Source organism: Macaca mulatta, chromosome 20 (assembly GCF_049350105.2).
Source record: "Macaca mulatta isolate MMU2019108-1 chromosome 20, T2T-MMU8v2.0, whole genome shotgun sequence".
NCBI classification, from domain to species: Eukaryota; Metazoa; Chordata; class Mammalia; order Primates; family Cercopithecidae; genus Macaca; species Macaca mulatta.
The window spans coordinates 3,299,578-3,319,496 of record NC_133425.1 but is presented as its reverse complement, the minus strand read 5'-3'; the positions used below and the strand labels follow the sequence as shown (position 1 = coordinate 3,319,496).

Sequence of the window (19,919 nt, the reverse complement as noted above, 5' to 3'; positions counted from 1 at the left end):
TCCCACCCCTCGCAGGACCCCGCCCACCCTCCTGACCCCGCCCCTCACAGGTGTGCCTGTTGCTGTTCGCGCTGCACTTCGCCGTGGCCGAGGCCCGTACTTGGCACAGGGAAGGGTGCTGGCATGTGTTGCGACCCAGGGCCTGGGCACGGTGGCTACTGGTGGTGCTGACGGCGGCCACGGCGCTGGTACGCCTCGCCCAGCTGGGCGCCGCCGACCGCCAGTGGACCCGCTTCGTGCGCGGCCGCCCACGCCGCTTCACCAGCTTCGACCAGGTGGCGCAGCTGAGCTCCGCAGCCCGTGGCCTGGCGGCCTCGCTGCTTTTCCTGCTCTTGGTCAAGGTAAGGGCGGGGCCGGTGGGCGCGGGGCTGGGCGCAGACCCCAGGTCTGCAAGCTGATGTCCCCTTGTCCGCAGGCCGCTCAGCAGCTACGCTTCGTGCGCCAGTGGTCCGTCTTTGGAAAGACGTTATTCCGGGCTCTGCCTGAGCTCCTGGGGGCCACCTTGGGCCTGGTGGTGCTCGGGGTAGCCTACGCCCAGCTGGCCGTTCTGGTAGGTGACTGCGCGGCCGGGGAGAGCCCCTTAGCTCAGCTCAGCTGCACGCCCTCACTGATGCCGCCTTCCCCGCAGCTCGTGTCCTCCTGCGTGGACTCCCTCTGGAGTGTGGCCCAGGCCTTGCTGGTGCTGTGCTCTGGGACCGGGCTCTCTACCCTGTGTCCTGCCGAGTCCTGGCACCTGTCACCACTGCTGTGTGTGGGGCTCTGGGCACTGCGGCTGTGGGGCGCCCTACGGCTGGGGGCTGTCATCCTCCGGTGGCGCTACCATGCCCTGCGTGGAGAGCTGTATCGGCCGGCCTGGGAGCCCCAGGACTACGAGATGGTGGAGCTGTTCCTGCGCAGGCTGCGCCTCTGGATGGGCCTCAGCAAGGTCAAGGAGGTGGGTACGGCCCAGTGGGGGGGAGAGGGACACGCCCTGGGCTCTGCCCAGGGTGCAGCCGGACTGACTGAGCCCCTGTGCCGCCCCCAGTTCCGCCACAAAGTCCGCTTTGAAGGGATGGAACCGCTGCCCTCTCGCTCCTCCAGGGGCTCCAAGGTATCCCCGGATGTGCCCCCACCCAGCGCTGGCTCTGATGCGTCGCACCCCTCCACCTCCTCCAGCCAGCTGGATGGGCTGAGTGTGAGCCTGGGCCGGCTGGGGACGAGGAGTGAGCCCGAGCCCTCCCGCCTCCAAGCCGTGTTTGAGGCCCTGCTCACCCAGTTTGACCGACTCAACCAGGCCACAGAGGACGTCTACCAGCTGGAGCAGCAGCTGCACAGCCTGCAAGGCCGCAGGAGCAGCCGGGCCCCCGCCGGACCTTCCCGTGGCCCATCCCCGGGCCTGCGGCCAGCACTGCCCAGCCGCCTGGTCCGGGCCAGTCGAGGTGTGGACCTGGCCACTGGCCCCAGCAGGACACCTCTGTGGGTCAAGAACAAGGTCCACCCCAGCAGCACTTAGGCCCGTTCCCTGGTGGGGATGGGCTGTGGAGTCAGAGTGGACACCGCTCAGTATTACCTTCTGCCACCCTCAAGGCCTCGGGCCAGGCAGAATGGCTGCACGCAGGTTCCCCAGAGAGCAGGCAGGGGTGTCTGTCTGCCTGTGGGCTTCAGCACTTTAAAGAGGCTGTGTGTCCAACCAGGACCCAGGGTCCCCTCCCCAGCTCCCTGGGGGAGGACACAGCAGTATTGGATGTTTTCTAGCCTCTGAGATGCTAATTTATTTGCCCGAGTCCTCAGGTACAGCGGGCTGTGCCCGGCCCCACCCCCTGGGCAGATGTCCCCCATCGCTAAGGCTGCTGGCTTCAGGGAGGGTTAGCCTGCGCCGCCGCCACCCTGCCCCTAAGTTATTACCTCTCGTTCCTACCGTACTCCCCGCATCGTCTCACTGTGTCTCGTGTCAGTAATTTATATGGTGTTAAAATGTATATATTTTTGTACGTCACTATTTTCACTAGGGCTGAGGGGCCTGGCAGCTGAAACTGGGCCCTGTGCCCAGAGCTGGCCTCCCCAACACCTTGGTAGGTGTGGCGGGGCTACAGCAGCCCAGCTGCTGCTTGGATGCGACCATGGCCCTGGGCCAGTGCTGGGGGCACAGCTGTCCCCCAGGCACTCTCATCACCCCAGAGGCTTTGTCATCCTTCTTGCCCTAGGCCAGGTAGCGAGAGAGCAGCGCCCAGGCCTGCTGGCATCGGGTCTGGGCGAGAAGCAGGACGAGGCCTGTCAGAGGACCCCAGGGTGGGTAGAGAAAAAGACTCCCCCGGTGGCTGGCTCCCAGGGTGGAGGAAGGTGAGCGTGTGTGCGCGCGTGTGCTGTGTGGCCCGGGCAGCCCCAGGGCCCTCGGAGTTGGCTGCGCCTGCTTTTGTGTACCAGTTCTGCGGGCACGGCTGCTGCTAGAGCCTCAACCTCCCCCCACCCAACCCCCGCACCAAGCAGACAAAGTCAATAAAAGCGCTGTCTGACTGCAGCCTGTGCCTCTGTCTGTGCATCAGCGCCAGGACTTTATTTCACTGACACAAAATAGCGTCCAGGGCGGGCGCAGCAGGGAGGGCCCCAGCCTCACACGAACTCGGTGAAGTCCTCCACAGAGGAGATGAGGCGCTTCCGCTGGCCCATCTCGTAGCCAGGCGTGGGCTCGGCTGGAGTCTGTGCAGGCCCTTTGGTATGGGATGGGGGGTGCACCAGAGGCAGGCTGGGGTTGGAGTAGGCGGCTTCCTCGCAGATCTGAAGGCAGAGGCAGCTTGGGCAGCAAGTCCAGGAGGCGTGGCACCCGCTCTGCCCAGCCGCCCGCCCCACAGCCTGGGCAGCCCCATCTTCCCTACCCGCTGGCGGAGTCTCTTGATGTGGCGGAGCCGGGCAATCCACTTGGAGGGGTAGATGTCGGTGGGGTTGGAGCGGCTGTGGTGCACCTGTGAGGCCATCTAGGGACGTAGGCAGGGGTGAGCTCACTCTCAGGTGGCACTTGGGCCTGTCCCACCAGCTCACGCCTGGACCTGCCCCCACTCACGTTTGCATGCAGGGCCATCTGACGGGCCACAAAAGGCAGGTTGCGGTCAGACACGATCTTGGCCACGCTGGTGTCCACAAGGCCCTCCATGTCTGGGGAGACTTGGTGGTCATGCCAGGCCCAGGGCCCTTGGCGCCACCCTGCCCAGTCCCACCCCAACCCTACCTTTCCTGCACTGCAGGGACACCGGCCCCACCCTGGCCCCACCTTTCCTGCACTGCAGGGACACCAGGTTGCACTCATAATCCAGCGGGGTGATGATCACGTGGACAAAGTTGAACTGGCCCTGCCCGGACAAGAGAAGGGGTCATCCCCGCACACACCGTGTGCTGAGGGCTGCTCTCAGCCACTGCCTGGCTGCACTGCTAGACGCTTGTCGGCTCCATGGGCAGCATCTGCCCCTGAACTTTCCCCTCCGGCAGCGGGGCTGTGTTTGGCCTCCCACAGGCCAAGCCCCCTCCACACCTGGGCCCAGCACCCACATTTGCTGCAGCCACAGCGGGGCACCTCTACTTGCTAGGGCCCCCAAGGTGTCTGCATACGTCCAAATCCGTCTGCCCAGCCATGAAGTGTGCCGTGTACCCCATCTCAGCACCACCACACCCTCCTCAGCTTCTGGGATGTCCCCCATTGATCGTCTTGGCGTCTGGCTGGGCCTGCCTTCGCTATGCTCCTGCTCCTCCTGGACTCTGACTAGCAGCCCCAGGGTTTTGGTTCAGTGGCTGCCTCAGGGTCCTGGGGCCCTTGGAGTGAGGCCTCCAGCCCACCTGCCCTGCCTGGGCCATGCCAGCTCTCCCTGCCACGCTGGGGCTCACTGGACAGAGCACCCAGGACATGCTCTGTGACACTGGCCGACCGAGCCCACCTCCAGAAGAGGCTGATGCTGGTTGCTGCCTAGTGGTGCGTGGCGGTAACCAAGCGAGTGGCCTGACAGCTGCCACTGGGGAGACTGGGGGCCCAAGGGCCGCGCCGGGTAGACAGGAAGCACCAACTATACTGTGCCCACCCAGCACACCCAGTCTGCACTTGCCAGTTACTCCTGACAAAACCCCAGCAGCAGGGGCCACAGGCTCCCTGGCACAGATGATGCAACTCAGGCTCAGGGCTTGAAGCTCATGCCCATGGGGCCCTGAGCACTGCGGCCTCTCCTCATACTCCTCGTGACCAAAGCTCAGGGAAGACCCCCCACCAACCCAGGACACAGTAGCGCGCACCTGCCTGGGACCCAGCCCCACTGACAGCCCCTCACTCACCTTGATGGTGCCGAGCTTGAAGTCCTCGCCAGAGTCATTGTAGACAATGGACACGAAATCGTTGCCCAGGTGGCGCTTCTTGTCGCAACGATGCTTGTCCACATCCTTGGTGGGCATCAGGGTGGCGATGTGGAAGACGGCTGCAGGTGAGCAGAGCCAGATGGGTTTGTGGGGCCAGTGCTGAGGCCCTTTGTGCCTTGCACCGGGGCACCTCCTGATTCCTCCAGGGGTTCTGGGGGCCTGCGGGGGCCATGTCCTCTGGTGCCTAGCCAGTGGCCCTCGGCCCTTCCCCAGGGGCAGGGCTTTGGGAAGCAAAGCCACCAGCCCCATCACTGCCTCCATGCCCATGCTGCTGAGCTCGGACCCTGAAGCGTGGGGAGCTGGAGCGGGTGGGGATGCCGGGGCCATGCCCCGAGGCGTGGGGCAACAGGACCAGATGGGAGCTGTGCCCCGAGGCGTGGGGCAGCAGGAGTGGGTGGGGGTCAGGCCACACCTTGCATGATGTCGTCGTGCCAGCAGTAGGTGAACTGGCCGTCCTCACCACACACGTCCAGGCCGCCCAGGTACACCTTGTCTGGCTGGCAGTCCTTGAGCTCGATGAGCCGGCCCAGGCCCGTCAGGAACTCCGTGTACCTGTAGGAGCCATGCTCATTGGACAGGATGGCGAGCTCACTGTTGCTCTGTGGGGAGAGAGGAGAGGCAAGGTGGCATCACTCCCGGGCCGGGCCCCGCCCCGCAGAGGGTGGGGGTGCCCAGTGGGCTCTGCCGGGAGCCCCACTCTGATCCCTGAGGCAGACGGGACCATTCATTCCAGCAGCCACCCAGGCCAGACACCAGGTGTCATTCTTGACCCCCCCCTCTTCCCTCAGCCCTGTGTATGCCTGGCCAGCAAAATCAGGGAGCTCCACCCTCAAAGCACAGCCGGGGCCCTGGCTCCTCAGCAGCCTGCCCCCAGGGGCCTACCGTGCTCCCACAGAGACCGTCACCACCCACCTCCACGAGCCACACAGCAGGAGGGACTCATTGAGACTCGGCTGAGTCAGAAGCAGCCCAGGCCCTGCCCTTTCCCTTGGGATGAAGGTGCAGCCTCTAGGGCACTGACGCTGCCTACCCTGTCGGCTACTGTGCTGGCCCAGCACAGATGCTCCGGCTGGGCAGGGTGCCCCCGGCCTCTGCACCTGCTGCTGCTGTGCGGGATGCCCCTACCCCTTATGCAGGCTCCCCCTGCCCTCTCCCTCACCACTCAGCTGTCAGCTCACTGACCAATAGCACCCTCCCCAGCCCCGCGACCGGTGCCACCCGCCCAGTCCTTCCGACTCCTTGGCATGCCAGGTGCTCACACGCTGACCTGTCACTCGCGTCTGGGTCCTCAGCACTCAGAGCAGCATGTGGCATGGAGCTCAATGAGCACTTCATGCTCTAGGGTACCCAGCAGTGTTGAGCTCCGCGGAGCGTAGGGGGCCCAGACTCCCACCCCCTGCAGGCTGAGGCCCAGCTGGCCCTGTCCAGGCACCTAGGTTCGCCCTGCAGCCTCACCTGGCCTTCTCCCACATACAGGACGGCGATCTTGTGGGTGTCGTATGATGGGATCTGGTCGAGGAGCTGCACCGACCGCTCAAAGGACTGTGACTATGGCACACAGAGCCCTGTCTGAGCCCCAGATGCCTGTCCATGGGAAGCCACCCCACCCAGGCTGGCCACAGCAGGCTGCCACAGGGAGCCGAGGCTAGAGCCCCCTGTAAGCTTCAGCTCTGAGCAGCAGAGCTGGGCCCCCCACCATTCCCCAGAGCCACAAAGCTCCAGCAGACTGCAGGAGAGGGAGGCCACGCCTACCTCATTGGGCAGCAGGATTGGCTTGTTTGACTCGTCGCCAAAGAAAGGCGAATGGTAGAGCTGCAGGAACACGAAACTGCACAGGGAGGAGACAGTGGGCACCCAGGTGAAGGCCTGGCCAGGGCAGCCACAGCCCAGGGAGGAACACAGAACCTGGCCATCTCCCACTCCACCGCCTTGCCAGGGGCTCCAGCCAGCCCTAGGGCACAGGCGAGGACCCTCCCCAGCCTGCTCGGCCTGGGGCAACTGAGGCACCAGGTTCCTGCAGGATGGTATCAGGAGCCCCGCCCGGAAGCAAGAGGCCCACCTGGGGTTGATGCCTGGCACTTTCTCTGCATTGGAAGCTGTGGCTCTGCTCTTAAAGGCATCCCTTTCTACCCTCCTGCCCCTGCGTGATGGGGCCGAGTCGGAGATGGTGTAACCGCGGGGCCGGAGGCCACTGGGTGAGCGGGGGGAGCTGGAAGGCAAGGGACCCTCGGGCTGGCCCCGACTGTCTTCGCCCGAGGCTGGCCAGGCAGCACTTTCCCCGTCCAGGATCCCTGACTGTGAACGGGCCTTAACCTCAGGGCTCAGCCGGCCCACGTCAGCCTTGTCCCCAGGGTCCCCGAGGATGTCCTGCAGGGTCTGCAGCTCAGGAGAGGAGCTAGACTTGCTCAGGGGCTGTGAGGGCTGGAAGGAGAGGTCCACAGAGGGCCGGCCACCCTCCGAGGAGACGGCTCGTTCAATGGGGATTCCCCCGGCAACCAGCTCCTCTGCGTGGAATGACTTCTCCTCCTGGCTGGAGGTTGAGGACGACTAGAAAGGACCATCCCAAAGAGAATCCCATCAGGAGGCACCCTCGAGCCTACCTGGGGTTGCCCTGGAGGTGGTGAGAGGCCCTATCTGTCCTCTGTCCCAGAGCCACAGAGCAGCCCAAGCACCAGGCTACGGTCCCCACCCGTGAAGCAGCAGCACCACCACCAGCTGTGCCCCACACTGTGCGAGCCGAGGTATCAGCATCCCGAGACCACAGGCTGCCCAGCAGCCAGGGGCCGGCCCAGGTGGACGGCTGGGAAGTGCAGACCGTCTGTGCACAAAGGATGTGGAAGATCATCTCGCCCAAGTTCACAGAGCCAGTTCCCCGGGTGCAGGCCCACCCACGCCGAGCCCTGCCTCCCACAAGGAGACCCCCCAGCTCAGGAGGGTCTAGGCTCTGAGTCACACTCACCCTGCTGTAGGCGTCTGTGCGCCTGTCCACGCCTAGCGCCGCCTCAAAGTCCTCCAATCCTGGGGGCTCCACTGGCACAGGAACCTCGCCAGGACTTCCCTCCTCCATGACCACGGCGGAGTCTGGGAGGACACAGACGGGGCTGCTGGATGTGGGGCTAGGCCAGGCCCTGGCGCTCACAGAAGGCTCTGAGAACCAGCCTTCTGACCAGAGGGACAGCAGCCCTGCGAGCCTCCCCAGGGCTCTGCTTACTGCTGCCATCCACCGAGCGGGCAGGGAAGACACTGGGAGGGCCTGGGTGTAACCCTGACACAGACATCTCCTGCATGAGCTCCTGGGGGATGGGCAGGCAACCGGCTCTGCCCACCGTAGTCCACCAGCAGCCACCCCTGTGCCTCCAGGTAGGCAGGGGCAAGACACTCTCCGCCCAAGACGGGCCTCGGCTCTAGAAGAGGGGGCACCTGAAACCAGCCCTCCATAACCGAGGAAGGAGGCAGAGACTCCGTGGCGTGGGGAAGTCCCTATTTGCAAACAGACTTGGGAGCCCGCTCCCAAGAGCAGAGGCTCACCCTCCACCTCCAAGCCAGACCAACAGCTGGGGAGAGAGGGTGTGAGGTCCCAAAGCAGTATTTCCTGTGCCAGCGTCAGGGCAGAGGGAAAGGGAGTAGAAGCAGCAACAGAGGGACCAACACAGCCCCCAGGAGCCCACACAGCCCTGCACACACACAGTCACACGCCCCAGGGCCCGTCCCACGCAGCCCTTCCGAACTTGCTCCTGTCCGCACGTGGAGACCTGGCAGGGGAGCACCATGCAGGTCACAGCACTCCCTGCCAGGGCCTGGGGGTAACAGGCAGAGGTCAGTCTGCAGGGCCCTTGGTCAACCTGGGACGCGAGGCACACGCAGCCCCATCTGTGGGTTCCAGAGGCCAGGGGAGCCACCAGAGGCCAGGGGAGCCACCAGAGGCCGGGGAGCCACCAGACCAGGGCAAGGCCAGCTCGGCAGGGGCCTGGGGCGGGCTTCCCCCTAAAGAGCCGGCCCCCGTCAGAGTCTGCAGCTCAGTTGATGTCACCATGGAGACTTAGGCCACCCCCCCCCTCGGGCCTGAAGCTGGGCGTGCTTGCACAGCGCAGAGACGGGGCTCAGCCACAAAGGGATCGAGTCAAGGGGATCCCGCTGGCTAAGCCAAGGCGTTCTGCACAGACGTCCTCATGCGAGTCGGGACCTGCTCCCCAGGGCAAAGGAGGCCAGACGGACCATGGGGGCGGGCGGATGAGGCGATGAGCACAGCATCTATGAGGCAGAGTGGCGCTCTGCAGCGAACCGCTTCCCTTCGAGAGGCGCGCCAATACCTGCCCAGGAAACGCTCCTGTGCAGCTGTCCTTGGCAGCTGGACTGGTACAGGGAGGAGAAAGAGGCCACTGCAAGGGAAGGCCGTGCGCGGCCACGTCAGCAGGAGGAGGGCTACACACAGGTCGAGCAGAGAGCACAGGCCCCGTGCCTGCAGAGGAGAGAGGGCAGGGCCAGCGGCCGGCAGGGGCGCGCACGGGGCCCAGAGCTGGAAGCTGCTCGGGCGGACCTGAGGAGGGCTGGGCCTCCTCTTCCCGTGAGTAGACATCCTAGGCTGCTAAGTGCCATCTGCAGCCACAGAGAAGGGCCAGAGGGTCTGGCGAGAAGCACGGTGCCGAGTGGGGTGGGGGCCGAGAGTGTGCAGGCGGGCGTAGGTGTCCAAACCCAGGCCCAGGCAGGGAGGGAGGCTGCCGCGGAGCCTCCTGGAGCTTGCAGTGCTGGACTCCCCATGGAGGGTGCTGGGCAAAGGCTCCACAGGGCCCCTACTGCTTTTGACACTGCCAGCTCCAGTTTCCTGAGAGGGCAGGCACCTCCCATAGGCCAGCCTTCTCCCAGACACCAGAGGATGACTGTGCTGAGGCAGGCCAGGGGCCACCCCCAGCCGTGTAGGTGCCCTCAGCGGAGAGCAGCCATGTTGCCGTCACCAGGAGCACCAGGCCAGTGGGAGCAGAGCCCATGCTAAGGCCCGCCATGCCACCCACCTGTGTTGGAGCGAGGCAGAGGAGGGGGTTTGGCCGTGCTGGCTGCTGGCACCGACAGCGACTTGTACAGGGCTGTGTCCCGGTGCTCCTTGAAGCGCTCAGCTGCCATGAGGGCGTTGGACAGCTCCTGCAGGGGCATGTTGTTGATATCCGAGGAGAAAGGGCTGAGCGGGTTCTCCAGGCTCATCAGCCAGCTGGTGTTCCCTGCAGAGGCGGCAGCACCTTTGGCCTGAGGCCAGCGCCGCCCCATGCCCATCCCTGGCTCCCGGGAGGCCTCCTGGCTGGGCCCTGGTTTTGCCCTGATGCTCCCTCCCACGATCCTCAGGACCACAATGTCAGAGCCAGCGCTGGCGGCCACCACCCTGCCGCCCCCATCAGCTCCGGTCCCGAGGCCAGGCTCGGCCAAGCCTGGGGAGGCACCTGTGAGCGGCAGCCTCCAGCCCACAGCCTCACAGTCCGGACCCAAGGCCTCCAGGAGGGCCGGAACCCCACTCCTCGCACCCCTCAGCCACACCCAGGCGGCCCTGGGCTCTGGGCCTACTGCACAGGCCTCCCTCTGCCTCTGGGAAGAGGCTGAGCTGTGCCCCCCATGTTGGTGTGCTTTAATCCCAACCCCGGGAACTCGGAACAGGACTGTCTCTGGAGACTGGGTTTCAGAGGAAAGGTAATTAAGGCTAACAAGGCACCAGAGTGGACCAAGCCACGGCTGGTCTCCTCCTAAGATTAACACGCAGACACCCAGGAAAGAGCCTGTGAGGACACAGGGGAAAAGCCGCTGCAGGCCAAGGACTGAGGCCTCCGAGAAGCAGCTCCTGCCAAGCAGCACCTGGATCTCAGACTTCCAGCCTCCAGGCGCGGAGGGCGACTCTCTGCCGTGGAAGCCACTTGGTTCACTACAGGCCCCTGCCCCACCTCGGCCACCTGGATCGCCCCTCGCAGCTCACCTCTGGAGACTTAAAAGTACCCCCAAATGGCCAGGACGGTGGCTCACGCCTGTAATCCCAGCACTGTGGGAGGCCGAGGCAGGCTGATCACGAGGTCAGGGGATCGAGACCATCCTGGCTAACACAGTGAAACCCCGTCTCTACTAGAAATACAAAAAAATTGGCCAGGCGAGGTGGCGGCGCCTGTAGTCCCAGCTACTCAGGAGGCTGAGGCAGGAGAATGGCGGGAACCCGGGAGGCGGAGCTTGCAGTGAGCCGAGATCGCGCCACCGCACTCCAGCCTGGACGACAGAGCGACACTCTGTTCGGGGGGGAGAAAAAGTTACCCCCAAATACCCCAAGACGGCCAAGTCTGCAATCACCCGTGTGTCCACAGCTCTGTGGGTGACTGGCAGAGGGACGGGGCCCAGGCCAGCCCCGCCCAGTACCTGTGGGCCTCCGGACCAGGATCTCCGCCCAGCCCTGGGTCAGCAGGGGCACGTAGGCGGCCAGGTTCGTCTTCTCCTGCACAGGAAGCCGGGCGCCGGCCGAGGCCTTCTCAGGCTTCGCGGCTGGTGCAGTCTGTGGTCCTGGAGAAGCGGCACTGCCCGGGAACTGGGAGGCCGGCACATCCAGGGCGCCAACTCGAAGACCATGGCCCCCTGAAGAGGAGGGCGGAGGACTGGTGAGCACCACCTACCTGATGCAAAACCACCAGCCTAAAGCTGAATGCTCCCCCGGGCCTGGCAGGCTGGTGCCACAGGGAGCCAGAGAGGGTGGCAGCTCTGCCCTCGAAGCACAGCCCACCACAGCACTGGCCTCAGTGGACCCCGGGCCACAGGGAGGGACCCAGAACCTGCCCTGCAGTCAGACCATGGCTCCCTGGAGCAGAGGCGGCTCCAGGACTGAGCCGGGCTAAAGACCCACAGGAAACACCGGCTCCCAGAACAGGCCCCTCTGCAGTGAGCGGGCCGCACTCCGCCACTCCACGGCTGTGGGCTAAGCTGTGGAGGCCTCACCCCGAGTCAGGACGTGGGCCAGCCCTGAAGCCAGCCACCCCGGCCTCTGGGCTCAGGGGCCTTCCTGAACACTGGGACCAGCAGCAGCCACTGAGGGAGCCCTGGTGCCTGTGTGGGAGTGGCTGGGGCCAAGGCTCACCTGACATAGAACGGACCCGGTCCCGGGCCCCACGGGACACCTGCTGCCCAGCCTGGGACTCCAGCTTGGCTGGCGCCTCCTTCGTCTGTCTCACATTCATGCCGGGGCTGGAGCTAAGAAGAGAATCCCATGCACAGGGTGGACTCAGTCCCCAGGTTGGCACGAGGGTGCCTCGTGGGCATGGGCTTGGGACAGCCAGTGTCGAGGCTGGCAGGCATGGAGAGAAGGAAGGTGCAGTCACCTCGACTCCGGGCCGGACTGCAGCTCCCCCGAGTCCAGGCCTAGTAACGACCGGGTCCCGGTTCCCACACTCGTCGTCACAGTGACAAGCTTGTTCCCAACCAGCCAGGTTTTGGTCCTGCCACCCGCCAGGAGGAACTCGCCCACAGGAGACCTAGAAGACAGGGAGCGTGAAACCCAGCTCGCCCGTGGAGCTCCCGCATGCCTCGGCTCCCGAAGGCCCGCCCAGCCCTGGAGTGCTGCCTGCACCTCTTCGGGACAGCTGTGAAGTTGGAGAAGACGTATCGGGCCATCATGTCCAGACAGGTTTCCGTGAGCTCCAGATGGAGGCTTTTCAGGCTATCGTCAGCCTGGGCCATGGAGTTCTCGTCTGCAGACCCCAGGCTGGCACTGGTGAGGGATGTCTGTATCCTGCTGGAGGGAGAGGCCGCAACCGGGGTCAGGGTGCCAGGCAGGGCGGGCCGAGCCGCCTATCACCAAGGGATCAAAGCTCAATGCATGCACGGCCGAGGAACTCGCTCGGAAAGAACCCAACAGGGTGTGGGCGGCCCAGCGAGCCTCGGCTTGAGCATCACGTGGACCACATCACCCCAGAGAACGGGGAGACGCCGCGGGGGGAAGACCAGGCCCATTGGTCAGAGCAGACTCAGGAGGCTAGAGAGACAGACACCCCCTCACCAAAGCCCACGGGAGCACTAGGTGACGGCCTCATGGCGAAACAGTGTAGTCATGCAGAGAGGCGGAGGCCACGCAGATAGGCCCACGTTGCATTCTGCCCGCAGGCTGCCTCCGGCGAGCACACAGAGGTCTGGGATCCCCGCGTGGCCTTTCACCCTCACTCCCAGGCAGGCAAGCAGCTGCCGGGGCCCCACAGCCAGTGACCAGTCACACGTAAGTGACAGGCAAGTGGCTGCCGGGGCTCCACAGCCAGTGACCAGTCACACTAAGCGACAGGCAAGCGGCTGCCGGGGCTCCACAGCCAGTGACCAGTCACACGTAAGTGACAGGCAAGCGGCTGCCGGGGCTCCACAGCCAGTGACCAGTCACACTAACTGACGGGGAAGAGGCTTCCGGGGGGTTCATTCTGATACACATTTCATAGCCCCTAGGCAATATTTTGCTCATGATACAGAAGGTGCTAGAAAACGGCTTTAAGCTTCACCGAGCACCCCTACCACCCCAACCCCTGGCCAAGTCCCGCACAGCAGAGGCCGGCCTGAGGCAAGGAGGTGGATGGACTCAGGGCTGTGGGACCCCTTGGGCTGCAACGGGCTTCCAGGAGGAGATAGATATCCCCTCTGCCAGTGCCAGCAGCGGTGACCCCCAGGCAGGAGACAGCCGAGAGCCCGAGAGCCCATATTTGCACGCAGACACCGCAGGGAGAACTGACTGAAGCCGTGGCCTGGGGCCCAGGCCCATGCCCTGGAGGATCCTGGCCCCCACCCAGACCCTCCCAGGCTGGCCCCACCCCAGCACCCTCCCCAAATGCCCCTTATTCCCTTTCAGCTACAACAAAAAATAAACCCTGTTGAGAAGAGAGCCCAAGGAAAAACGTCTGTTCTAGAGAATACGAAAAGGTCAAAACCAGGAGTGGTGTCTCCCCCAACCAGCACTGCGGCCCTTGGGGACAGCCTGTGGAGGCCGCTGCCCCGCACGCCTGGCTGTCTCCGAGCGGCACCCTGAAGGGGCCTAGGAATGCGTGCAGCCAGCCCGTGCTCATACGGGGCCTGGGGACAGAATGCAACCCTTCCACCCCTCGTCACCAGCTCCCCCTGGGCTGGCCAGGGAGGACACGGGCAGACGACGAGGTCATGCAAGCAGCCCCATGCACTGCCACCCAGGTGCTCACGGGGCCAAGCTCCAGGGTCCGTGCCCCCCACCCAACACAGTCCCGCTACCTGCGGACCACATGTTCAGACACACTGATGCTGCGGCACCGGAAGGCCTCGGCTGCAGAGCTCTCCTTGAATTCTTTCACGGGTGGAGAGTTATTCAAGCCTTGTTTGGGGGGTCTGGCTATCCTCAGACTATCGGGTGAGGAAGGAGCCCCAACGCCCCAGAGAGCCCAGCTCCCGGGAGGGGAGAACAAGCCAGTGGAGGGGTGAGGAGGAAAGGTCCCAGGCCACAGGGTCAGGATGGAGAGATCCCGCGGGTGAGATGAGCAAAAGAGCCATGCCAAAGGGCAGTTAGCGGGGAAGAGACAGAAAACAAAAATGCATGATAATACATCTGGTAAACATGACTGAGGAAAAGTAAGGCTTCACGCATGACACCAAAACAAACATCAGTGCAAATTAAACGTGTGTGGGCCACCCCCACGGCAGATTCCAGGCTGTGCTGGCCAGGCGATCCCACCACCCGGGGAAGGCAGACACCGCCCAGCTCTGACCGAGGAGGCACGGAGGCCTCAGTGGCCAGGCCCTGAAGGTCACTAGGAAAAGAAACCAAGACCCCAGAAAGGAGTCTCTGGCTGAAATGGCCGAGCTTGACCCCGAGCCCCCAGGGGCTCCAGAGAACAGCTTCCGAGCTGAGGTCACGCTGGAAAATGCCGTATTCCCATCTAGGGAAAGCCAAAATAGCTTGGGCAGGAAGGTGGGGGACGGGAGGAGAAAGCCGTTCAAATGAAATGCAAACAAGAACACAGAGGCCAGCTCAGCTCTTTGCGATCTGGCAAGGCGGCAGTGATGGTGAAGCAGAGTCCCTGGCTGGCGGCAGGCTGGGGGCTGCAGAGGAGGGGGGAGCCCCAGACAAGGCCGGGCTCCTTCAAGGGGCTCAGGCGCCTACAGCTTGCACCCTATTCCCCAACTCCACAAGTAGGTGCGTGTGGCACGAGCGGCCAGGACCCAGGCCATGGTGCTACCGTGCTGCAGGCCACCATGGCCAACCTGGTGAGGGGCTGAGGGGTGTTAGCGGCCCTTGCAGGTCTTGCCCTGCCTCACATACTCCAGGGCACCTTGGCCCCCAGCCGCAGGACCCATTTCGACTCACTGACCTGGAGGCACCGTCAGCCAGGCCACAGCCCCACGTCCTTCCCCGCCCACACCGATGCCAGGCACACCCCTGCAGGCCGTACCTCTTGGGCCTCTCGTTGAGACTAGTACTCCGGGCCCTGAAGCTGTCCTTCTCGGGGGTGTCATCAAAAGACAAGAGGACATTGGACCGCAGGCCCTGGCAGAATGAGCAGGCCCGGACAGTGAGGGGTGGCAATGGGGGGTGGAGGCCCAGCCCTCAACAGGCCTGCTGGGTGCCCCCTGGCCGGGGACAAGCTGCTCGCTGAGGGCAAGGCAGCAGCACCAGCTCCCACCCCTCCATGCCCACCATGCATCAAAACCCTTCAGGCTGCCCAGCAGAGCCCCCAGCGCCACAGGCACAGCCCCAAACACCCTCCCACTGCCCTCTGCCTGCCCGTCATCACTCTGCCCTAGCCATGGACAGCCAAGGGCAAAGCAAGCCCTGGCCTGTCAAGGGACACAGCCTTCGCCGGCCCTGGGCCTACCTTAGTGATGAAAGGGACAAAATCCTTCCGGAAGGGCAGGCGGCACCTGATAAACCACATGGCTATGACGTGATGGGCCAGACACACGATGTACTGATTAAACCTGAGACGAGAAGGGGGCTGGCACTCCATCCTGGCACCAGGGAAACGTCCCCAGGGCATGAAGTGCAAAAAGCAGAGGCGCTCAGGCCTTGGGCACCAAGGCTGCCAGGGCTTTCTGCTGCAAGGCCTGGCCAGGGCTGGAGGCACGGGACCTGGGGCGGCCACTCACTTGGAGGGGTTGGTGTACGGCAGTGAGATGGCGAACACACTGGCATACTGCTCCGCGGCGAAGTTCCTGTAGAGCTGCGGCAGCCTGGCCAGAGCTGCAGTAACAAAGACAGTGGTCAGGGGAGCCGGGGTCCCGTGCAGGGCCTCTAAAGGCAACAGGCTGCTCTGCCCACGACAGCAACGGGGTGCTGCAGAGGAGGGAAGGCCACAGTCACACGGACGGGGCTTTCCCGACCCTGGCCTCAGCTGTCCGTCCCATGGCCAGCCAACCACGGCTCCCAGGCCAATTCCAGCTGTGGCCTGCCATTTGTGTGACCTGTGAGGAAAGCCTTCCACACTTTTTTTTTGAGACGGAATCTTGCTCTGTCGCCCAGGCTGGAGTGCTGGGGCGTGATCTCCGCTCACTGCAAGCTCCGCCTCCCGGGTTCGTGAGATTCTCCTGCCTCAGCCTCCCGAGTAGCTGGAACTAAAGGCACCCGCCACCATGCCCAGCTAATTTTTGTATTTTTAGTACAGACGGGCTTTTGCCAGGTTGGCCAGGCTGGTCTCGATTTCCTGACCTCAGGTGATCCACCCACCTCAGCCTCCCAAAGTGCTAGGATTACAGGCATGAGCCATCACGCCCGGCCAGGCTTCTATGCTTCTAAAGGATTATAAACAAAACAGAAAGACTGACAGGACCCGTATGTGGCCCACAAAGTACACACAATCTCCTCTCCAGCCTCTACACGAAGTGCTGGCCCAGCAGTGCCCTTCTGCCATCTAAACATTGAGGGCCCGCCCAGATGCACAAGCGGAAGGGGCAGGCACCTGAGCTCCTGAAGTCAGTCTGGGGGAAGCGAACAAAGCCCCCATGAAGCAATGTGTGCTCTGATGGACAGAGAGGAGGCCCAGAACCAGGGCAGGGCCAAGGCTCAGGGGGAAGAGGCTTCTTCAAGGAGGGGCGTTCACATGGACACTACGGGGGTGAGAGGAGCCGCCCCTCAAGGCCAGGAGGGAGAGCACTCACAGCAGCCAGGCAGAGACACCCAGGCCCTGAGGCAACAGCAGGTGAGACACTCAGGTTCCCCAAGGAGTCCTGAGAGGGCATCAGAGAAGCCCACACAAGGTATTCCACACAGGGCACAGCCCGAACCTCAGGGGTGCATGTGCAGGCAGGGCGGGGACTCACTGGACAGGAACTCCAGCAGCGGGACGGCCATGCTGGCTGTGGCCGAGATGTGTGTGAGCTTCACCACCAGGACGGGCAGCGCCTTGATCATGATGTCAGGCATCTCCACGCTGCAGATGGACAAGGCTACGACGCACTGGCTGGCACAGCGGTGGATGAGGCCCTGCTCCAGGCAGTAGACCATCTCGCGCTGCAGGAGACAGGGCGTCTCAAGCCCCACCCGCCCGCAGCAGAGGCAACCTCGCCTCCCTCTCACCAACCTCGAGCGCTCCACCGGGAGAAGGGCCAAGGCTTAGGAAGTCCCTGAATGCCTATGGGGCAGAGCCACCGGCGCTGAGCTACTCGAGCAGACTCTGCACAGCAGACTGCTCCGGTCAGTTGCATTCCGACACCATCCCACAGGCCAACAGAACCCAGACACACTGGGATCTCATCGCCCGCTCCTGGGGTCCTAACAGGCTGGCTCTGTTGCAAGGGGCTGCGCTGCCTGAAGTGGCGAGACCGCCAGATCCCACACCAACCCTGGGCAGTGTCTTCCATGAGGACAGCAGAAGATGAGCGGCACTCAGGCAGAGCCTGGGGCCAGACGGCCTGCCAGGCAGTGTCCCGGGAACAGCTTCCGTTTCCCAAAGCCGGCCTCAGCCCTCGGATACACTATGGGCCAGTAAGGCCTCAGAACCTGCAGCCCAGCAAGGCTGGCTATGCTTTGGGGCAAGACCTGTGAGGACCTGGGGAGCCTCTCAGAGGGGCTGAAGTGGCCCAGTATGGTGGGGCTGAGCCTGAGGGGTGGGAACTCGACATCACCTCCCCACAGGGCCTCCGTCAGGAGCTGAGGCCTGGGGCACAGACGGGCCGAGTCTCAGCTCCTGGCGGGCATGGCCCTGAGTGGGAGCCAGAATCTCTAGGATACCAGCTCCTCATCCCGGAGGGCCACATCAAAGAGAGGTGTGGAGGAATGCGACTGGGACGGGGGACCTGAGGCAGATCGCGGGTGAAGGCACGGTGCCTCTGTGAGTTTCCAGCACCTGATGGTGGGTGTGGAGAGAGGCAGAAGCCAAGGCCTCTGGCCTGCCCGCCCTGCGCCTCAGAACCAGCCCCGCTCCACCCAACGGCATGGCCACCTGCCCCATGGGACAGCAGGGACAGGCCAGGCAGCACTCCGCAGGGAGCGGAGACACTGCCGGGGTGGACGGGGACACCGGAGGGCTCCCAGGCCTGAGAGAGCTAGAAGCACCGGGGGAATCGGATGCCCCCACGCTGGGCACCTGGCAGCCACCCGGGGAAGCAGAGCCAGCTCACTCACCCCTGGCCTGGCAGAAACCCATTTATGAAAACAATGTGGGGCCTACCTGGGCCAAGTCCTGGAATCCCAGGCCCCACCAAGCTGGCCTGTCCTGCTGTGACCTCCTACCTGTTTGGTTTTGTCCAGGTAGTTATGGTAAGAGATTAATGCCGTCAGCACTGGAACCACAGCCAGGTGCAGGTCAGTTCTGGAGAAGCCTTCTGGGGCGCCTCGGAGCCGCTCCAGTGTCTTTGGGCCTGAAAGCTGATGATCAAATCCAGGCATGAAACCCCTCCCCAGCAGCCAGGTCATGGGGTAGCCAGAGGGGCCGGGGAGGCCCTGGGAACGCAGGCCCAGGAAAGGGGGCCAAGGGGTTGGGGAGCCTTCCTGCCTCCCTCCTAGGAAGGGTCTCCCTTTCAGAGTGGCGGGAGTGTCTGCCAAGGAACACACCAGGAATGCGATGTGAACAGCATGGGAGCCCCGCTCAGGAAAAGGATGAGAGGCATCCACACTCAGTGACATGCCCTTGGCTAGGGACCTCTGACGTCGGTCCCAAAAGCTGCGAGTGGGGGCAGGGGTCCCTCCACCCTGCCAAAGGCACAATCTGCTTGAGAGTGCAGCTGCGTCTGAGGGAAATGGAGCCCCAGCCTGGAGGGTCTCACTTGCTCTGCCCAGAGGCTCGCAGTCTTTTCGGGAAGAATCCCACCGCGTCCCCCACCCCAACCCCAGGCCGGCCACGCTACCATGGAGCAGAGAGCAGAGCACAGCTGGTCCACACTGCAAGGGGAGGTAAAGATGAGTACTTTGTAGCGCAGGGACTCAGGCAGCCTGCCCAGAACCAGCTTCAGCACCTTCCAGTCAGACTCCTGCAAGGAGAGGCGGCGTCAGGACAGGGCCTTCTGGACCCTGGAGACAGAGGTGGAAGCCTAGCATCTGAGGCTCTGCTTGTGGCTGGACAGCAGCAAGGGCCCGGGAGCCCCGTTCTCAGCCAGGGGGAGCCTGCCCAGCACAGGCCTGTGTCCCTGCAGCTGCTCAGCGAAGGGGGAAGGCTCAGCTCTGAGGGACGGTTGCCCTCCACGGGCCAGGCAGGGAGGGAGGCCTAGCAGGCAGGTAGCAGCTCCCCGTCCTCCTGGCCCAACGTGGGACGGATAGTCCTTGCCTGGCCCCACTCACCCCACTCACCTGCTTCAAGCACTGCAGCAGGACGCGGAAGAGCAGGGAGTAGGGCAGGGAGCCCAGCCGCACAGCCGGGCCTGCAGGCGCCGGGCCAGGTGGCCCTGTGGGAGGAGAAAGGGGGCCGCTGGCCTTCTTCTCAGAGCCTCTCTCCGGCTCCCTGCAGAAGCAAGAGAAGCAGCTGAGGCCAAGTCCCCACAGAAGGAACAGAGCGGACTCGGTTCCTCCCAACCCTGGGACGTCCCTCAGACATGCGCCCAGCTGCCACCACGGCCCCAGCGCCTGACGCCCTGAGCCTCATGGGCTGTGGGGGAGGTCCCGCGTACATGTAGTCGCAGACGCAGTAGGGGCTGAACCGCACGACCCCATCCTTGTTGGGCAGGCCGAGGCGGTGCAGTGAGTCGGCCCGCAGCAGCAACAGGAAGTCAAAGGCCTGTCAGGGAGAGGACAGGGAAATCCAGAGCCAGGCTCATGCAGGCCCAGGAGAGGCGGCGCCCCACCTGCTCGGACCCACGTCCCGTACCACACGGCACTCAGAAAAGGCCACCTGCTGATGTGCACACACCCACATCCCAACACAGACACAGGCTCTGTCCTGGTGACACTGGAGGCCCAGCACCCACAGCCTCTTCCCTCCCTGCTTGCCTCAGAGCTCACAGAGCCTGATGTCCCCACCACCACAGCTGGGCCCGCCTGGGATGGAGGGGATGGGCGCCTTGCTCCTCTGGCAGCACCACACGCCCTCAACTGCCAGAAAGCGGAGCTCAGCTTCCAGCCCTGCCACTTCTTCCACTCACAGGCTGAACAGGACTCTGAGGTCACAGGG

At 64.1% G+C, this 19,919-nt stretch overlaps 2 protein-coding genes and 1 non-coding gene across 53 annotated transcripts in view; 2 read left to right on the top strand and 1 right to left on the bottom strand.

The window, feature by feature from the left end:
• The window catches only part of PKD1 (polycystin 1, transient receptor potential channel interacting), a 48,620-nt gene extending 46,123 nt beyond the window's left edge, over positions 1–2,497 (top strand). For both annotated transcript variants that reach the window (XM_015125345.3, XM_015125344.3), the window contains exons 43-46: positions 51–341; positions 416–550; positions 629–934; positions 1,025–2,497. In XM_015125345.3, the coding sequence (XP_014980831.3) occupies positions 51–341; positions 416–550; positions 629–934; positions 1,025–1,492 (1,200 nt within the window). In that variant the 3' untranslated portion in view covers positions 1,493–2,497. The remainder of the gene's footprint in view (positions 1–50; positions 342–415; positions 551–628; positions 935–1,024) is intronic.
• Positions 935–1,024, top strand: MIR1225 (microRNA mir-1225). The gene has a single exon (NR_032302.1). It is a non-coding gene; the product is annotated as a microRNA mir-1225 (primary transcript).
• The window catches only part of TSC2 (TSC complex subunit 2), a 41,375-nt gene continuing 23,945 nt past the window's right edge, over positions 2,490–19,919 (bottom strand). For 6 of the 50 annotated variants that reach the window (XM_077985024.1, XM_077985033.1, XM_077985003.1 and 3 more), the window contains 24 exons: positions 19,420–19,526; positions 19,103–19,253; positions 18,664–18,786; positions 18,050–18,184; positions 16,639–16,828; positions 15,469–15,562; positions 15,198–15,300; positions 14,775–14,869; positions 11,951–12,115; positions 11,703–11,855; positions 11,462–11,574; positions 10,753–10,965; positions 9,381–9,584; positions 8,682–8,750; positions 7,331–7,452; positions 6,431–6,918; positions 6,124–6,199; positions 5,827–5,919; positions 4,784–4,970; positions 4,291–4,430; positions 3,245–3,323; positions 3,038–3,129; positions 2,853–2,951; positions 2,490–2,754 (listed from right to left, as the gene is read on the bottom strand). In XM_077985024.1, coding sequence (XP_077841150.1) covers positions 2,590–2,754; positions 2,853–2,951; positions 3,038–3,129; positions 3,245–3,323; positions 4,291–4,430; positions 4,784–4,970; positions 5,827–5,919; positions 6,124–6,199; positions 6,431–6,918; positions 7,331–7,452; positions 8,682–8,750; positions 9,381–9,584; positions 10,753–10,965; positions 11,462–11,574; positions 11,703–11,855; positions 11,951–12,115; positions 14,775–14,869; positions 15,198–15,300; positions 15,469–15,562; positions 16,639–16,828; positions 18,050–18,184; positions 18,664–18,786; positions 19,103–19,253; positions 19,420–19,526 — 3,456 coding nt within the window. In that variant the 3' untranslated portion in view covers positions 2,490–2,589. Of the gene's footprint in view, positions 2,755–2,852; positions 2,952–3,037; positions 3,130–3,202; positions 3,324–4,290; positions 4,431–4,783; positions 4,971–5,826; positions 5,920–6,123; positions 6,200–6,430; positions 6,919–7,330; positions 7,453–8,681; positions 8,751–9,380; positions 9,585–10,752; positions 10,966–11,461; positions 11,575–11,702; positions 11,856–11,950; positions 12,116–13,599; positions 13,729–14,774; positions 14,870–15,197; positions 15,301–15,468; positions 15,563–16,638; positions 16,829–18,049; positions 18,185–18,663; positions 18,787–19,102; positions 19,254–19,419; positions 19,527–19,919 lie in introns of all 50 variants that reach the window. The other 44 variants (XM_077985013.1, XM_077985009.1, XM_077985014.1 and 41 more) reach the window with 16 other exon arrangements.